This window comes from Lagopus leucura, unplaced genomic scaffold (genome assembly GCF_019238085.1).
Source record: "Lagopus leucura isolate 7727_CA_CO unplaced genomic scaffold, USGS_WTPT01 Super-Scaffold_100009, whole genome shotgun sequence".
Classification (NCBI taxonomy): Eukaryota; Metazoa; Chordata; class Aves; order Galliformes; family Phasianidae; genus Lagopus; species Lagopus leucura.
Genome location: NW_024962266.1, coordinates 8,754,375 through 8,772,579, shown reverse-complemented (window position 1 = coordinate 8,772,579; position 18,205 = coordinate 8,754,375). Strand labels below are relative to the sequence as shown.

General features: G+C 51.3%; 1 protein-coding gene across 3 annotated transcripts in view; it reads right to left on the bottom strand.

Moving 5' to 3' along the window:
- NR5A2 (nuclear receptor subfamily 5 group A member 2) overlaps positions 1-11,627 on the bottom strand; it is an 87,094-nt gene extending 75,467 nt beyond the window's left edge. The window contains exons 1-3 of one of the 3 annotated variants that reach the window (XM_042873580.1): positions 11,342-11,627; positions 2,832-2,969; positions 647-765 (exon numbers count right to left, since the gene is read on the bottom strand). In XM_042873580.1, the coding sequence (XP_042729514.1) occupies positions 647-765; positions 2,832-2,969; positions 11,342-11,408 (324 nt within the window). In that variant the 5' untranslated portion in view covers positions 11,409-11,627. Of the gene's footprint in view, positions 1-646; positions 766-1,260; positions 1,328-2,831; positions 2,970-11,341 lie in introns of those variants that run through there. The other 2 variants (XM_042873581.1, XM_042873582.1) reach the window with 2 other exon arrangements.
- Between the last annotated feature and the right edge of the window lie 6,578 nt (positions 11,628-18,205).

Below are 18,205 nucleotides of genomic sequence, written 5' to 3'. Positions count from 1 at the left end.
ATTCATGTATATTTAAACTTGAGTGTAACAAAACCGTGCAGATAAATTAATTCGGAAGTAGTTAAAGGCGGTTACCTTTACAAAAACGTTATTCTCAAAATAAGGAACAATTGAAAACAAGTCATACGTTTGTAGCTTTGTGTCAGGTGAGCTCTGGCAGTGTCTGGCTGCTGTAAGAACAGCCGAGTCACCACTGTCACAGAAATGTGCTGTGTAGCACCGAGGGATGGGAAATGGTACAGCTGCATGAGACTGTGAAAGTGAGCTGTGCTGAAGAGACTCTGGCTTTGTCCTCCGGGAAAAGAAATAGCCTAAGCGTACCTAAATCAACGGAGATCGATATTTGGGACAGTTAGGAGTAAAAGTTACGCTGTAACTACGTCACTTTACAACAGCGAAACACTTTAAAGTAACACTAAAGCTACGAAAACAGCCCACATTGTTTCTACCCTTTTGTGCAAATGAGCTCTCTCTCATTTCACACTTCTAATCCTACAGCGTTTTGGTGCTTAATTTTTCGTGAGAATCTAGCAAGAAACACATTAGAAATAAGCCCAACTATTAACTGCCTTAGTTTGTCTTTTTTTGCTTATTTTGAAAGTTTTTTTGCTGTACTTCTGTTTGTATGAAGCAGTGAGTACAGCACCTTGCAGCTCTCGCAGGTGAGCAGCCCGTAGTGGTACCCCGACACTTTATCTCCGCACACCGGACACAGCTCCTCCAGGTCTTCGTCGTAAGAGTAATTCACCATTTTAAACTGAGACACTGGGAAGAGGAGAAATAGCACGTTCTATTAGGATTTACGTTAACAACTCGCTTTTTTCTGCAACTGTTCTAGAGGAACAGTTCTCTTTAAAGTACAGCAGAAAGTATTGCAGAAAGTTCGATGTTTCAGAGTACGGCTGGCACTGCAGTGTGCAGCTTTTGCCCAACAGCAATACCGTGTGGCTCTGAACAGGTGAAGCCAAACCCCTTGGCTCCTCACGCTTAGTTCTCAGTATTTATGTTCACGGAGTGCTCTTAACTCAGCGCCTAGCTGAGGGAATCACAAGCTTAACGAGTTCGTTTAAATCCGAGAGTGATCGGGAACGGGCTTTAAGAAAGTGCAATGGAAAGATGAAGCGTCACCGCCGTATTTAAAGTGACTCGGTTGTTTCCTTTAAAGTTTTCTTTCAACATCAGCCTGCAAATATTTACTTAGCCTAGGCTCGTATCTTACAGCCCAGCACTTTTGTGCCGCGTTGCAGTCAAGTTACTTACTTGCTAAGCGGGAGCTCGTGGGCTCGGGGCGACCGCCGCCCCCCGCTCCGCTCCGCAGCCCGGCCCCGAGCCGCAGCGGGAGCGCTGCCCGCAGCTCCGACCTGCCTCAGCCGGGCACGGCGTCGCGCTCAAGCTCGGCGCTGCCGCCCGGCCCCGGTGGCGCGGGCAAGGAGCGGGTCCCGGCTCGGCACCGGCGTCCCTGAGTGTCGGGGGCCACGCGCCCGGCGTTCGGGCCGCTCTGGGAAGGGGCCGGGGAGCCGCCCGGTGGGCGCACGTCGGGCTGAAGGCGGGCGCGGAGCGCGGTCGCTCGAGTCGGGCTCCCTCCGAAGAGCCCGCTCGGCCGCTCCGGCGGGCGATTCACGGAAAGCGAGCCCGTCCCGAGCGGCGCCGCCGATTTCCCTCCCTGGACCTCGGGTCGGCGGCGGCGGAGGGTTCCCGAGTGGTCGCGGGAGGCGCCGGGCGCGCAGCGGCGGCGCTCGGGACGTCGCCTCCTTCCCGGTAGCCCCGCTGCTGCCGCGGGTCGCGGGCGGCGGAGCGACCGTAGCCCGCCCGAAGCGCCCCGGGGGGAGCCCGGCTGGGGGGCCGCGGGAGCTGCGCGCCGGGGCATGAACCCGCCGGCACGCGGCCGGGGCAGCGGCTCCGGGGCGGCCTCGGCACAGCCGGAGTCACCGCCTGCAAGCGGCGTGGGGCGGACGCGGGGCGGTGGCGGACGGGGGAGGAGAGAAGCCCGGCCCTCCCCTCTGCTCCCTCGGCCGCCGCTCCGGGACCCGGCGCTGGGACCGAGTTCTCTCTCCTCGCAGGAAAAAAAAAAAAAAAAAAAAAAAAAAACACAAAAAACAACAAAAAAACCCGAGTGGGAAAGCAGGGGTTTTCCGAGCGCTGGGTGGGGAGCCTCCTCTGCGGGCGAAGAAAGGGGCGGGCGGGCCGCCCCCGGCACCTCCGAGCCCCCGGCCCACTGCACCCCTACTTCCCTGCGGGCTCCCGGGAGGACGGGGGACGGCTTCCGAAGAGCCACGGGGCAGAACCCGCCGCTCGGGGCAGGCAGGGGGCGGAGCGGGCAGCTCCCGTTCACGGGGCCGCGGGAACCGATCCTCGCAGCCCCCGACCCGGCCCGGCCAGGCGAGGCGCTTCCAGCTCGTGCGTCCCGCCGTCGCCCGCGGGGGGACCCGGAACGGTGCACGCGCGCCGGGGCTCCGGGCGAAGTTTCGCCCCGCGGCCGCTGCCACCTGTGCTGTCCCCTCGGGCCCCGCGGTTGGCACGCGGGCTGTTCTCCCGGACTGTCCTGCGCGGCTCCGTCGCCGTAAACTTGGCGATAGTTTCGGGCGGAGCGGGGATGGGACGCCAGCGCCGGTGTCCCTCGGGCGAGGCTCCCGACCGCCGCGGCCGCGCCTCCCGGCCGGGCCCTACCGCGATCCAGCGCCGGTGATTTGGTGCCCGAGCCGCGAAGGCGCGAGTTCGGCGGAGCTCGCGGGCGGCAGCCCTAAACTTTTTTGGCAGGACGCGAGGGCGGTTTGCAGGGGTGGGGAGCCGAGCGTGCGCGGAGGGGGAGCGCCGTGCAATTCCCCCCTTACCTTGCATGTTTTCTGGCATCTGCCCCTGTTCCCCATTCGACCGGGCGAGTCCCAGGGCCTCCGTCTCCACTTTGGGCAGCATGACAGGGCGGCTGCGGGCCGGGCTGGGGGCTCCGTGTCCGTCCGCGGCACCGGCACCTGGACACGGCAGCACAGATTTAGCGGGACCGCGGGGCGCTCGGCGGCCGACGCCTCTTCTTCCTCCTCCTCCTCCTCTTCCCTCCCTCCGCTCCGCGCCGGCCCTTGCCCCGCTGCAGCGGGAGCGCCGAGCGGCCCCGGCCGCCGGGAAGCGCCGCCGGGTGCCCGCGGCCGGGAGAGCCGCGGAGCGGTTGTCGGTCTGCAGGCGGCGGGGGCGGGGGCGGAGAGGAGAGGAGGAGGAGGAAGACCGGGGGGTGTCGGAGAGGAAGGAGCGACCCCGGGAGCCCGCAGCAGCTCCGCCCGGGGCTCAGCACGGCTGCAGCCCGGCGCCCCGATCCATGCGGAGAGGCGCAGTGCACGGGAGCGCTCTGCCGCCGCCGGTGCCGCTGGACAGGGTTCCCACCCCCGGTCCCCTCCTCCCTTCCTCCCTCCTCCTCCTCCTCCCCCTTTCCCCCGCCACAAGTGCGGAGGTGCCGAGCCGGGACCTCTCGCCCCGGACGCGTGGGGAGGCGCTCCCGGAGCCCGGAGGCCGCGGGGGCTTCGGCGAAGGGGGGCACCGACACGGCTCTCGCAGCCAATACGGCGGAGGAGAAGCGAGGACACCCCCGCGCGACACACGCGCGCACACACGCTCGCACACAGCGTGATCGCCCCCCGCCCGCTTGTTGGCCGGGCTGAGGGCCGCAGCCGAACCCGCCCGCCCCAGAGCAGCCCGACAGCCCTCGGCCCGCCGCGCACCCCGCTGCAGCTCCCCTCTGCCTCCCGCGGGACCCCCGGCGCTCGCCTGTCTCCCTGCGGGGGGTGGGGGGGGGGGGCGGGCAGCGGGAACCTCGGCGTCTGGGGAGCCCCGGCCCTCGGGACCCGCTGCCGCCTCTCTGCCCCAGAGCCTGAATGTAGAGGGCGGGAGCTCGCCTATCTATTCTGGCTCGTAGCGTCTCCTTTCCCTAAAACTTCTTGCGAAATCTATCGGTGCCGGTTGCATCGTTTGCACAAAATCCGATGCCCCGGCCGAGCCATCGCTTGAGCAAGAGCTTCCCTTCTCCAGCTCACGGTGCGGCGAGCGGTACTGCTCCCCGCGTTATCTCAGATAACTTGTTTCTCTCGAGCGGGCGTCTCAGCGGGAGCCGGGCGGCCCCGCAGTGCGAAGCAGCCCCGCACAGCCGCGCTGGGGCCGGGGGTCCGCCCGCCCCGCTGCCCCGCCCGTCCCGGCCGTTCGGTGGGCACCGCGGGCTCCGGTCACCCCCACCGGGCGGTGTGGACTGAGCGCTATTGTCACCTCTGCAAGCATCCGAGACCCCCCGCCCGTGCTGCTCTGAGATTTCAGTCACCGTTCTGTATACTAAAAGCCGAAAACTGCTTCCGATTGAAAGTGAGGCACGGAACTGTCCGCGGCGCTGGGCCGCTTTTCCCATCGGCTAGGACAGATTGCGGAGCAGCCGCTTACAGCCGCTTGTGATGAATGAAAGGGAGTGGGGCCGGAGTGCATCGCGTGTGCCATTTTCTCCACAGTTCGAACTTTTCTCACCCACCGACGGGGAGAGCTTTGCTTAACTGAGTGCAGACCCTGAACCTACACAGACAGAGAGTTCCGTCTTTCCTGCTCTGTGCAGGGTGTTTAGCTTTGTGGGGCTGGACCCAGAGCGCATTGAAGTTCGGAGCTTACGGGCTCCTTACGTTTTGTCATTCCGAAGTTTTGGTCTATGTCATCGCGTTATTTCTCAAGCTGTAACTTCACACCTTAGCGGTTCTCCTGCAGCGCGATGCAGAGGCGTGACGAGCCGCGGGGCACCAGCGCGGTGCTCTGCGGGGCAGCCGAGAGCCCCCGAGGGAGTGCGCCCGTGCCTCGGTAAGGAGCGGGCCGGGCGAGACCGTGCGGCCGCTGAGGAGCTTCTCCCCCCGGCCTCAGTCACAAACAAGCCCTCGGGACGGCGTCGCCATGCGGCGTCACCCGGGCCGGCTCCCGACTGCTGCCCGGCTCTGGCCGGGGCTGAGCGCAGCGGCAGCTCCGCTCCTTCGGCCGCCCGCCCCGGGGCTCGTGGCTCGAAGCTCTGAGCTGGGGCCGGGGGCCGCGCTCTCGGCGGGGCCGCGGCTTCGGGCCCTGCGAGAGGGAGACCCGCCGAGCCGTCGGGGAACCGCCGCTCCCTCCCCTCTCGGTCACGCCGCCCGCCGAGGCGCCCCGTGCCTCTGCTCTCGTGAGTTTTGCTCCGAGAAAAGCCCCCGCGTTTGGGCGAAAAATAGGGCAGAGAGCCACGCGGGCAGCCCCGGCAGAACGGCCGGAACGCCCTCACCCCGGGCCCGGCCCTGGCGGCGGGCCTCGGGAGCTCTGGTCTCACTCATGGGCTACACATCGTTCTGCCGGGCAGGGGTTGGGCAAGCACAGCGCTGCAGAGCTGCTCTGCCAGCCATCGCTACAGATGGACATACTTTGGAAAGCTTATTACACATCCACGTTTCTCCAAAGTAACAGTTTAGGGCAGTACACATTATAAATGATACCTGGTCCCTTGTGGCTATGTTTAATTTAACATGGAGTCCTAGCACTCACGATTGCCTTGAGCAACCTTAATTACCCTTTCTTCTAATCTCTTCTCCATTCCTTACCAAGTTCTCCAAACTTTTTTTTTTTAAACGTGATTTCTCTCCTGAGTTTGCCTGCCTTGTTCTGACTTTGCCTGAAGGTCTTGATTGACGCGTGTAATTATAATTATAAAAGATGATGGCTCGGGGAGCCTCCAGCAGCCTTGATTAGTACAAGGAGCAAGACCTGGAATATTTTATACTTCCCTATTTAAATGTATGTTCATTTACATTAAAAAAAAGCACACAGACTGATTTTCAATAATTTGAAACTTCTTCCACCTCTCTGTTAGAAAGCAGAGGGTTCTGTGCGGCGATACTTCAAGCTCCAATTTCTTACGGCTTCAAAGAGGCCGCAGAACTGGTGCTGATGTTGCACACACAGAGACATCCCCATCCCCGATGATCTGAGCAGCAGGTAGCGCTCCCTGCCACCTCTGTGGGGGAAAGTGGCCCGAAGAAGGTTGGGTTTATGTTCCCAGCAAGCAAGCTTTTCTTCCAAGTATCACGTTTTTAGCCCCAGAGTGAATCTCAAGGATGTCTCCCCAAAATCGGTGCCTTCAGACAGTTGTGGGTGAAGTCCCTGCCACGGAGCTGGCCCAAGCGATCCCTAGCAGCCCAGCCCTAGCGGCACACCTCCCCGTGCCGCTCTGTGCTGCCCCATGCCGCCTCACGCTGCCCAGCCCCGGACATACACGGGCAGTGCCCCCGGGCAAGCAGCGTGTGACTGAGCGGCGTGAGCAGCTCCCCTCTGCAGCTGCAACATTTGTAATGCTGCGTCTGCTTCATCTCACTCACTTCTCACTCCCAACTTTACGAGATTGTTTATACCAGGAAATATGTATCTATCACAGGCTCTATTCCTTTCTTTTTCTTTTTCTTTTTCTTTTTCTTTTTCTTTTTCTTTTTCTTTTTCCTTCTTTTACCTCTCATCTCTTACCCCATGTCTTCACCCCCGCCGTATCCCTGCCATCCCTACCATCACAGTCACCCCCACGGTACAACAGGGAGAGTTCCCTGACACCGCCAAAGTCGCACAGCCCACGAGCTCCTCTCATCACTTAGCCAAGGAGCGTTACTTTTGGTTCCTAGGGATTCAGTTGGGCGGAGGTTGTTAGTGCTTCCAGCTCAGGCTTTAGAAAGCAAACTGTCCCTTCCAGAAAACGGCAGAAAGCACAAAAACATGCTTTATTTTTCCGTAATGTTTTTGATCCGCTGTCAGCAAATCAGAGACAGTGATCGGGCTGCAGTGCTTTCTGAAGCAAAACGCACACCACAGAGGATCACTTTCCAAAGCCTGTTGCGTTTTTTCTGCTGCAAGTCATCACCGCTGCCTTGCGGAGATGCCGATCCTCTCCGGTCCGAACCGGAGAGCCTTTTCCAAGCAGTCAATTATTGACCGAGAAGCTATTTTTAACGCCCGGCCGAGGTTACTGCTGCACGCTGGAACGCCCTGCTGCCTTATAAACACCTGGCAGCGACGGGTGATGCGAAACTGCGGGATACTCCAGGGCGAGGAGCGCGTCGGGCCAAGTGGGTGGCAAAGCACCTCCGTGATTGCTTTTCTTTTATTGCCGGTGACTCACCGGAAGGCGTTGCGATGCCGCACCCCGTCCTGCCGCAGCCCGCCGGGCTCGGGGCGCAGCGCGGTGCCCCCTGACGGCTCTGGGCAGCGGCTCTCCCGGCGGCTCCCCGAAGGGCTGCCGGCGCTCCTGCGGTGCCCGGGGGGAGGCGAGGGCTGAGGCAGCGCGGCCGGCCCGGGCGGCCGAAGGCACGGGCGCCTCGGGAGAGACGAGCCCTGCCCGGAGCTTGCGGGGGGGTTCCCTGCATCGGCAGCACCGGCGGCACCGGCGGCGAGCCGCAGCCTTCGGCGCAAGCCAGCCTTTAGCCTAACACACTCAAAGAGTCGGTTTTGCAAGTAGAAAACACGCTAGTTTTCTTTCTTTCTTAACGCTAAACGCTATGCCTTTCGTAGGGGAGGCGCATTCTATCCCAGCACTGCTCGGACCTGTTGCCGCTAACCGCGCGGAGGGAAAACGTCCTCGCCCCGAGGACACTCAGCGGGCCCCTCCCTGCGCCCGCCCCGCAGCGGAACCGCAGTCCCAGCCCTGCACGGGGCGGCGCGGCGCGGCGAGGGGTGCTCGGCAGCGCTGCCCGCCGGGGCCGGGCCCAACCGCCTGGGTGCAAACAGCCACCCAGGTATTTGGTTTTTTTTGCCGGTGGGGTCCGTTTGTCTCGGCTGCGCTGCCCCTTTGAAGCTGCGCGTGGAGCATCTTAGTTACAAAGGCTGCAGCCTGGTCTGGAAGTACTCCAAATATATTTGTGTATAAAGCAAGGCTCCTGTCAGGGCTGAGCGCTGGCCTCTGTACCATAAGAGATAATTGATTTCTATCCTGCACAGACAGACTTAAAAATGAAATTTCTTTTGCTGAGGCAACTGACCTTGATCTGCTGGCGAAAAATAAAAAAAATAAAAAGGAAATGTTTTAGGTCCGTTCCTGCCCCCTCCCCTCCCAAATAGTGATTATGTTTTGAAGCTTGCAAACTTTATTTACAAAAAGTAGTTTAATAGCTGATCTTTATCGTGAGCAAACCCAGAGCTCATAGATGTATATGTATCATCTAAGGGTTCTCCGCACATAGGTGTATAATCATAAAACAAACCATGAAAAGATAAAATTGCAAGGTTTATATTGAGAAATCTCGATAATGATTGTGTATGTATGCAAGGCTGTCCATTATTTATAACTATGTATTAATATATCTTATACCTACTGATGCACATATCAGCTCTGCAATACTTGTGGAATAGGAGAGTAAACTCTACACTTCAGTAACGTTTCTGTCCTCACCGCAGCAAGGCACAGCTCTTGCTGCAGGTAATTCTTCCCTGCCACCCTGTTAAGGACTGGCTGGGAGCTGACCTCCTAGATGCCCACATGGATGGGTGACTGGAGGCTTTTCCTCTGGAAACCACAGGCATCATCATTGTTGTTTTGCTCCATGTATTTGAGTATTTAAAATTAAACTTCCTTATAAGACTGAAGAGAACCAAGTGTATATGCCACTTTTCTAAATAGTTCATTTGCAGTATAATGATGGCAGAAATATTTAAGGAGAGGAAAACTGCGTAGAAGTCATGATTAGCATTGAGATGTCACTGTTAAAAGCTGCCCTGCACTCAACCTCTGCTCATTCCCATGGAAGCTTTGCTTGCTCTGCTGGCCAGAATCCTCATCCAAACTTGTAAAGACAGCATTTGCTGTCTTTGCCAGTGATGTGAAAGTGCATGATACATGCATGCTAATAGTAGTAATCCATACAAACAAACCTTGCCAAACTGGACAGCACTGGTTAGAATACTGTAAATTCTAACCAGAATTTTGATTACATTGATGACATTAAAATTAAGATGGCAGTAAGTATTACACAAGCTGAAAAGCCTCAAAGTAAGAAATTGCAAGGAGATTATTTGTCCTGCTCTGCAACTATTTTTTTAAGTTAATGAAACAGTTATTTCTGTTATATAGTCATAGGTATATAGGTATTTCTGTCATATAGTCATGCTTACACCAATTGCAATGTCCCTAAGGATGCTAAGACAGCGGTATGACTGGAGGAAAATCCAGCTGGTTGAGTGACTTTGTGCTGCCTAGGAATCCAACCAGAAAAAAATCAAGGCACTTCCAGAGGACTGTATGATAATCTTCACCTGGAAGATGTGATGTTCTAGTAAGATCCCGTGAATTTCAGCTACTTTTTTTTTACTACATGACTGTAAACCTAAAAGCAGGTGTCAGCTCCATTCTGGCTGTTTGCTCTCTGAGGGGCAGATCCACTCCCCTTTAAATGAGAGAAGGAGTTTTATTGGTGTTCATGGGAACTGGACAAGGCCAAGAGGAAGCGGGCTCACCCTTGCAGTGGTATGTTGCTGCTCTGTACCACGGACTGACTTATCCCAGTGGATAAGCACTGGCTGTTCATGCACAAGTGCCCCCAACAGGAGCACCTCACACACTCACCTGCTTTGTTTTGGCGTGGGGAGGAAAGAGCAAAGGATGTGCTGGGAAGGACTGGACAGAAGGGAAAGTCCAGAGATGAGATTTAGTCTACTTGGCATTTGTGCAGATTGTGCTTATTCCATGAAGGGAGAGCAAATAAGAGCAGGATCCTGCTCCTCCTTACATTTAACCCTAAGGGCACGTGGTATTCAGGGTACACACATCAGGTTAGACTTGTCAGGAAAGCCACCAGGAGCTGTGGCAGTGCTGTGCCACACAAGGCAACAGTCCTACCCTGGACAGAGAGCACTTAGGATTTCAGAGACTGGCACAGGATTCAGATCTGCTTTTCCTGCGCCTTGCTTAGAGAATGTGACCTGGTATGACCACAGCACGGCACATGAGTGCATTTTGGAAGTGTGGTGACAACAGGGTTTTGCTAATTCACAACCCTCTGTCCTTCATATCTACATGATTTAGAGAACCCTAAATATATTTGGTGTAAGTATGATGGAGAGGAATGTCTCATTTTTCCTTCTTCTACTGTTGTGGATGGGTACCCTTACAGAACAGTTATAGCACATTATCCTCCAGCCATTCATTCACAGCCCAGCAAAGTGTGCTGTGATGTTGGGCATGGCCCTTGTGTGGGAGGTGTAGAGCAGGAGGAGGGGGTGAGCAAGGAGCTCCTGGGGGCCGGCGGCCTGGGGCACAGCTGGGTCCCAAGTGGGAACCTGTCCATGGGTACCCTCCCCTTCTCTGGAGAAGGAGCAGCTCAACCTAGGAGATCAAGATCAGGTTTCAGCTAGATTTGAGGGTACTTCCTGCAGCTGTTGCTGCACCTTCCATCGCTGCAGTGCCTTGATGGCAAGGGGCCCATATCACACCCTGCATCAGGACGAGTGCCTTGCCTGCACACAGTGACGCACTTTGGGGTAAGAAGAGGGTAGTGATCCCAGGTACGTGGGCCCTGGGCCAAAGCTCCCTTTTTCATCCTTGCCATAAACTGCCGTGCCAAGGCACAGCCTTGCACAGCCAGCGGCTGTGGAACCTGCGGCGTGGCTGAGCTGCCTTGCACAGGCAGAACAGCCTCCCAGTCCATGTAGGAGCAGTCTGCTTTGGCATGCCATCTGCAGCCCTGCTGGGGCTTCACCACAGCCCCTGCAGACCTGGGCAGCTGGGGCACAGATCCCTCGTGTTGGAAAGCCAGAGCAACCTGCGCCAGCTGGCTTGCTCAGTGGAGAGCGAGTGGGTGCTGTTCCATATCTGAAAGTGTTTCTTCACTGCTCTGAGGTATCAACCGACCTTCACTATCTAGCCCATCCCTACTAAATGAATATCTGTATGTGTTTTAGATACTAAAAAGAATCTGTATTTAACACCCATGTTACTTACAGAACTGCAACAACAACAAAAATACCCTGAAAACATTCCTGAGGTTTTATTCAGTAACAACAGTCAGGCCGGTAGCAATTTATGCTTTTCACCAGTGCTGATACACACACGCGCATATGCAATTTCTTAGTAATTAGCAATTATAGTATTTAAAAATACTATTAATGGTCCAATGGTAAATTTGGTAATCACATTATCTCTGCAGGAAAAAATCATTCACTCAGTCATCGGCTGTTTACTTTCATTTTACATAGCGTCATAAAGTTCTCATTTGCCTAAAAACACATGTAAATTAATCAGTTTTGTTTGCTTGCCCAATCGTAATGATTTTTTTTGGTTTGGGCAGCCTCAATCTCATATATTTACGCAGAGTCATCAAAACAGAAAACTGTTACTTACCGACTGATGTAAGTCCATGTTTTATAGATTCCTGTATGATGGCCGTGTGAGAACTAGAAGACATCATTGAGTGTAAATATACAGTACCCTTGGGTGCAAGGTGTACAGCATTGAGTACGGAAGAGGTGCAGCCTGTAAACTTTTCTGGCCTTGAGACCAAGGCTATAATAACCCTCAGTGAAAGTCGGAGTGATGAACAACAACAAAAAAATTATCCCAGAATTCAGAAAGTAACAAGCATGTCTTTCAGTGGACTCTGTACTTTTTCCAGCATTAGTGACCTGCTGTAAACCATGTATCCCATTTCATGATAGTCTCTAATCAGAAGAATTGGAACTTGTGATAGGTTTGGCCCCATCACGTGATTTAGTACAGCTTGATAAGAAGGCCCTGTTATAAAGTGACAGCAGAAGAGATAAGAACTCTTGGCAGATAATGACAGAGAAATGATTAACCCGGAGTGGAGAGGTGCTATGAAACCCAGAGAGTGGAGGGTTGTAAAGTTGTGGGGTCATAAGATTATACCGAGTGGATGAAAAGCCATACCAGTGTAAGTGTAATGACTATAAACTCAAGCTTGTGACCTATCTTCCTGATGTCATCACCTCTTTGCACAGTGTACTGCAAGCACGGTTGTTTTGGCTCTGTAAACACTCTCGGGATGGCAAAGCAAGCAAGCGTTAATTCCTTAAAGGAGGCTTGGGAATGTGCTTGGGATTCTATGCCCGAGTGACAGTGTGAGCAAACCTCTGTGATGGGTTTGTCAGACAAAGGATTTTATTGCCCAGCCTGCAGGCTGGAGACAGCTCCAGGTTGTAGCCGCTTAGCCAAAAGTGTAATGCTTCTGAATAAAGTTGGGCAGATGACTGGGTGATTGCTCAGCTTGGCTCTGAGTGGCCAAGTCCTGCTTTGTGGCCAGCAGAGGAGGTGTGGGGCACCTTGCCCTGCAGCACCCCAGCCCTGCAGCGCTGTGCCTTGTGGCACCTCGGTCCTGTGGCACCCCATGTCATGCAGGTGGGTAGGGGCCGTGGGCCCTATAGGGGTACGCTGCTGTGCCCTCGGCGCTCACTACAGCCTAGGTGCAGTCTGTGGTGTGAGGGCAGGCTCCCACCTGAATGCTCAGATGATATTTGATATGTCAAGGCTCTTAGAAAATCAAGTTCTTCCATCGTGGGCTGGATCTGAAGCCTCTTGAGATCTGCCGGAGTTTTGGTTTTGATATTTGCAGAGGGCTGTAAAGCAACATCTGCTCTTTTGTGTGGTTCATCATGATGGTTGGACTTGGATGATAAAGCAGTGCTGAAAGGGGACAACTTTTCAGGATTCTCCTGAGACTGGGGTTGTTGTGGCAAAACTCTGCGGTGACTTTGTAAGGCGTGGGCATTATAGCCAGGAGCCCTGTGCTGTTGGGCAGCCCCCCGGCGAAGGAGTCAGGTTTGAGAGGGAGGACCTGATTTTCCAAATTCTTGTTAAACAACTGCAAGTGCATGTCAGATGCGTTATCTACCCTGATGGTGTGTATAATTGGCCATTTATTTGTTCACCCATTTAATGAGTCCCAATCATAAATATTCATTGTGTTTATGGGACATGCAGCAAGTAAAATCATATTGACTTGTGCACCAAAAACTTCCTGAGATCAAGTTTCTCTTCCTTGTTTTTATACTTGTAAGGTGAGCAAACTGCCAGACTACTTCTCAGAATGCTGTGAATTATTGTTTTGTAATGTTTATGAGATGCTTTAAAAGCAAAAGCAGGCAATGTAAACACATCTTTCTATTTATTATGGGAAAAAATAATTTGTAAGTCTGGTTAAACAGACTCTATGGGTGTTTTTACAAAGTCACTGATATTTTTTATCTGATTAAATTGTCTGGAAGCTAGAAGCCAGTTTTTACCACAGTTTTAATACAAACCTAACGAATTGGTCTCTCTGTCAATTCCAATTCATCTAATCATCAAATCGCTTTTAAGTTCTGTTCATACAGATACAAACAAATCATTTATTCCATCAAATAATAGTAATAATAATAATAAAGCAACCTACATGTCTTCCAGGACAGGAGCTAAAAGAGAAAAGCTGAATGTAAGGCTTGAAACTTTCTACTGTGCCATTTGGAGACTTGCTGGAGCTCCACTGGCCCATATGCTGGAGTGTCTATAAAAGAATCTGCCCTATGTGAGGGAGAGAGATACTAAATCATAGGAAATAAAGAAACTTCATGCTTTTGGCTTCCAACTAGGTCATTCCTTTCCTTGTTTTTGCATCAGTATCAAATGTCAGGGTCACTTAAAAATGTTCTTTTTCTCCTTTCTGATACTTTGTCTCCATGGATACAAGAATGTGTGCCAGGTGCATGACCAGACAGACTTTCTTTGCCTTTCTTTACACGGAGTCTGAAGGGGAAAAAATAAACTCATAGGAGAACTCCAGGACGATCTGTATCAGTCCATGATCTGGCATCTCTGTATATTTAGCAGGTCTTTCAGGAAGATAAAGATAATTAATTGAAAACTGCTTACTGTCTTTATTTTGCCCGTTCTTGTATGATGAAATTGTCCCTTGTTTGTCCCTCAATCAAATGTCCCTCAAAGAAAAGGCATCTGATTTCAAAAGCTTGGCAACGATCCCTCCTTTGACTCTTGTACATCAAATTATTTTGCAACCATTTATCACACAAATGGAATTAGGAGTTTCTCCTCTTGTGGACATTTTTCTCTCATAGCATTTCATCTGGGCATGTGAGGATGTTAAGAAGCTCTGGGAACACCTAGACCAATGAACAGTGACCTCTTCCAAGAGTCTCAAACCCCGCCTTGTCCACGTTGGTGTAAATTTGGTGAGGTCGGGCATTTTCTCTTAGTAGTTTGGATGTTGCTTTTCTGAATCCAGTACGTTCCTCTTTATCTTTCTGTGCCATCTCAAAGTATCACAGAGCTCCCTAGAGGTACATCTCAGCAAAACGAAACGTCTGGCACAGTCATCAAGTGAGAGACAGAACCCTCATATAACTGAAAGTCCGGGGCAAATGTGGCATTGAGCCCAGCATGGTGCCCACCAGGTGTGAGCTGTTACCTGGTCCTGAGAGTAGGCCAGTTGGTTTCAGCTGCAGCTTTGTTTAAGTGGGAGGACATTTACAAGCCTTATTCCTTTATCTGGAAGTCACTCTGTAAAAGTTTCATTTCAGTCATTCTGCCATTCCTCCTGGCCTACCACAGACATTTAAAATTCTTTTTGCATGCTTCACTGTATTTTCTCCACCATCGTGAACTTTGTATTATTTTGCATGTGCAAAACTGGAATTGAAAATACAGTTTTCTGTGGAAGAAATTAAGAAAATCTGATATACCTGTTGGTCATCTTTTGGGGTTATCAGTGAAACAATTCTGGTACTGAAATGTAACAGTTCTAATTTACGAGATTATTTCCAGCAGCTGATTCTCAGTTACTGTTTGGTCATGTGGTGTGACTGCACTGTTAATTGTCTTGCTTATTTTCTTATGTATCCATACATACTTGTAGGCCACTCTGAAAGTAATGTCTCCTATTTTTTTCCATGAAAACTACAGTAGGGACAAATAGCATAATAACACTATTCATAGAGCAAATTCTCAGCTACAAAAAATAATTTTTCAGCACAGTCACCAATATTAGCTGCGCATTTTCTCCAGGGAGGAACAAGAGCCTGCATGTCACACTTACAACAGTCTGTGGAGGTGACCCAGCATTTCGGCAATGAAGAGTGCTGAAATGCACCATCCGTTGCCTCATTTTGCTGCATCCACAGTTTGGTCTCCATAAGTATTCAGCAAGCATCAATGAATGGCAATGGATGCCATTTTTCCTGCATGTCAGATACCATTTTGTCAGACTGCTCTTCTGCTGCCATCTGTCATGCAGCCAGAAAATGCAATGGAATGCTGGTGAGAGCCAACATACACCTCTGACACTGCCGACTGATACAGTAAATTTGGAGGCATTACTTTTGGAGCAGCCCAGTATGTAAAAACATGTCATGCTTATCACCTCAGTAATCAATTGTAATGATGTTAAAAATTCATGTCACTGTGTGCTACTCCTTACTTGTGATCTTCAGCATATTCAAATTCAGCTGTGTTGGACAGAAGCTTGGTGAGTTCTTCACAGGTGTTAACAATGCAAATCTTTTCCCATGACTACTTTAATCTTTTGGAATATTTTCATCATAAGTTTATCTTACAAGTTTTCATAAGTTTATCTTCTCTGACTGGATGAATGTAATTGAACAGAAACCATATTTGAAGAGGAAAGGTGAATTGTAGAAATTATAAAATTGCTTCTTGTGATTTTTCCCTGATAATTACTTAGAAAAAGTTTTGTTTTTTTTTTTTTAGGTGAATATTTCTGCTGATAAGTGAATATCCAGAGGAGTAGGTAAATACAGATGTCTGGAAATACTCCCAAGGTTAAATGAGCAATAGGGGAGCCTTCAGGAGTGCTTAGGAAGAAAACTCAGCTCTGTGCAGCTGTGGATTACTAAAGTCCTCCTTTGGTCTTAACTGAATACCAAAGCAGAGCTGGAGTAAGCTGTGGTGGGGCACGATTTCATGCTAACTTTCTGCATTGGAGAAAATCAACCTTCTTCTTGGCAAGCCTTTTCTAGGCAAGTTTTATGCCTGTCTGTCTATCTATATCTATGTAAGCAGCTTCAGTTCTAATTTCTTGCACAAATACTTTCCTTCAATAATCTAACTTATTGGCATACAAAGAAAAAAGATATTAATTAATTACAAAACCTTTTCAAAGCTTATCTAGCAGCTATTTACTAGAAATAGGAACAGGGTATTTGACTATGTGAGAAAAGAACAGATTTCTGTGGAACAGGCAAGGGGAAATTACTTCCACGTATGTACCAGTAACAGGTGTTGTGAACTCATCCATCATCGTACACAGCACTCAGGAGCAGAAAGCAGCTTCTCCTTAGAGCATTATTAATAAAATATTAGGAATATGTTCCCTTGGAGGGAGGAGAGGAGAAAGAGTCCTAAAGTGAATGTTAAGTGGCACATAAAATCTTTTGAATTTGGTAGCTAGGTAATCTGTTTTTTCAAGATATGTGCAGGGAGAACAGTTATGCCCTCTTCTCCCTGCGAAAAACAAGCCCCTCACAAAAACCAAAAGCAAAAAAGGCCCTGCACCTTCACTTGAGGCAGACTGGATGCAGTAAGTCTTACCTCAGGACCCTGCATCCTGAAACACCCCACGTGCTCTGATGAGTTTCTCCCAGTCTCTCCCCCTGAGGGACACCAGACGTGCTTCACCTCCCGCTGCCCGGCCTTGTGTGGGTGTGCCTGAGCTGGCTGCTAATGCAAAGTGGAAGGCAGCAAAAGCAAGCGGCTCAGCATGGCACTTTGTATCCTGCTGGGGGGCTCTCCTAGCAGAACCAGGAACGAGGGCTGCCTGGGAGCTGGGAGACAGAGGAGTGGCACGTAATGCCCACTGCATTGGCTTAACTGCCACAGGAGGCAGGAGGAATTGAGGCTTACTGCTGGTGCGATAGCTTGGGTCCGGTGCAGATGAGAGCTTTTGCTTCTGTCTTCCCAACAAACAAGTGCAAAATTTGTCCCACTTTCAAAGCCAGCTTTTGTTGGGAAGCGTACTGGACAGCAGAGAAAAGTGGGGCAAAGGCCATTCAGAAATAATGATTTCTGATCATTTTATTAATAACTGTGAGAAATGTGGCACCTGGCAAGAGAGATAAGTGGATTTTCCTAAGCTCTGTTATAGGCAGGTAAATATTGCTCTGGTTTATGGCAGTAATAATTAAACAGTGCACTAGTCTTTATCTTGACAATTTAAAATTTAAGGTAGTTGTTTTCTGGAGGCATATGATGAAATCTGGACACCCACAACTTCTTCAGATGTAAGCTTCATGGTAAAACACCGTATCTATTCTGTCCAGCAGATGTATTTCACAAGCACGTGTAGCAGTGGAGAAACACAGCTTTTTCATTGTCTTCTGAGTCATGTAGGCACCACTCTCGATAAATATCGCAGTTCTTAAAAAACAGAACAAATAGACTTAAGATCTGAGAAATGCTTAATTCCTTCAAGAGCGTATCTCCCCAGTGCAGCCACATGAATAATAGATTAGTATAACATATTAATTAATATTTTTGTATCTTTTTATACTGCATGCCCAGAGTTTGTCAGACCTTATCCTCATTTCATTTTAAATGCTTGGATGACAATACGACATAGGGATGACTCTGGAATTGGGGTGTCTGTATTTCTGGGGAGAGCAGGAACCTGTGGGATTTCTGAGGAGCCCCAGCTGGCAGAGAACAGCCTTAGGTCAGACCACTGGCACATCTGCTGTGATGTGTGTGGAGCTGTTCTGCCCTCCTCTTTGCATAGTGCTCAGACCAAGTCCTGCATCTCAAACTGAGGCTTCGGGGGTACTTCAGCCCTCTCCCTTAATAGCTGTAAATTCCCATCAATCTCTTACTAACACCACCATGCTTTCTTCTGTTCACCACTGCCTGTCCTCCCACTAGACTGAAGCGTTCTTCTGTGGTGCAGACAATGGTGTGCACAACTGAGTTAGATACCTAACGGTGAGCTCTAGAAAGCCCCATAAAACAAATAGATAAATGCAGGGAGAAAAATTTAGTAGAGTAGGAGTGGAAGAATAATTTAAAAAGAAGCTTTCATCAGACACCAGCAGGCCTTAATGACTTCACCTGGGTTCCCCTGAGTCATGCCTGGCCTCACCTGTGCACCTACCCACATGGCTGTGGGGCCATATAAACTCTTGGGTGGAGCCTCAGCTGTTTCTTTGAGCTGTGCTGAATGTGGGTCTGATCGTGCATTGTTCTTTGAGT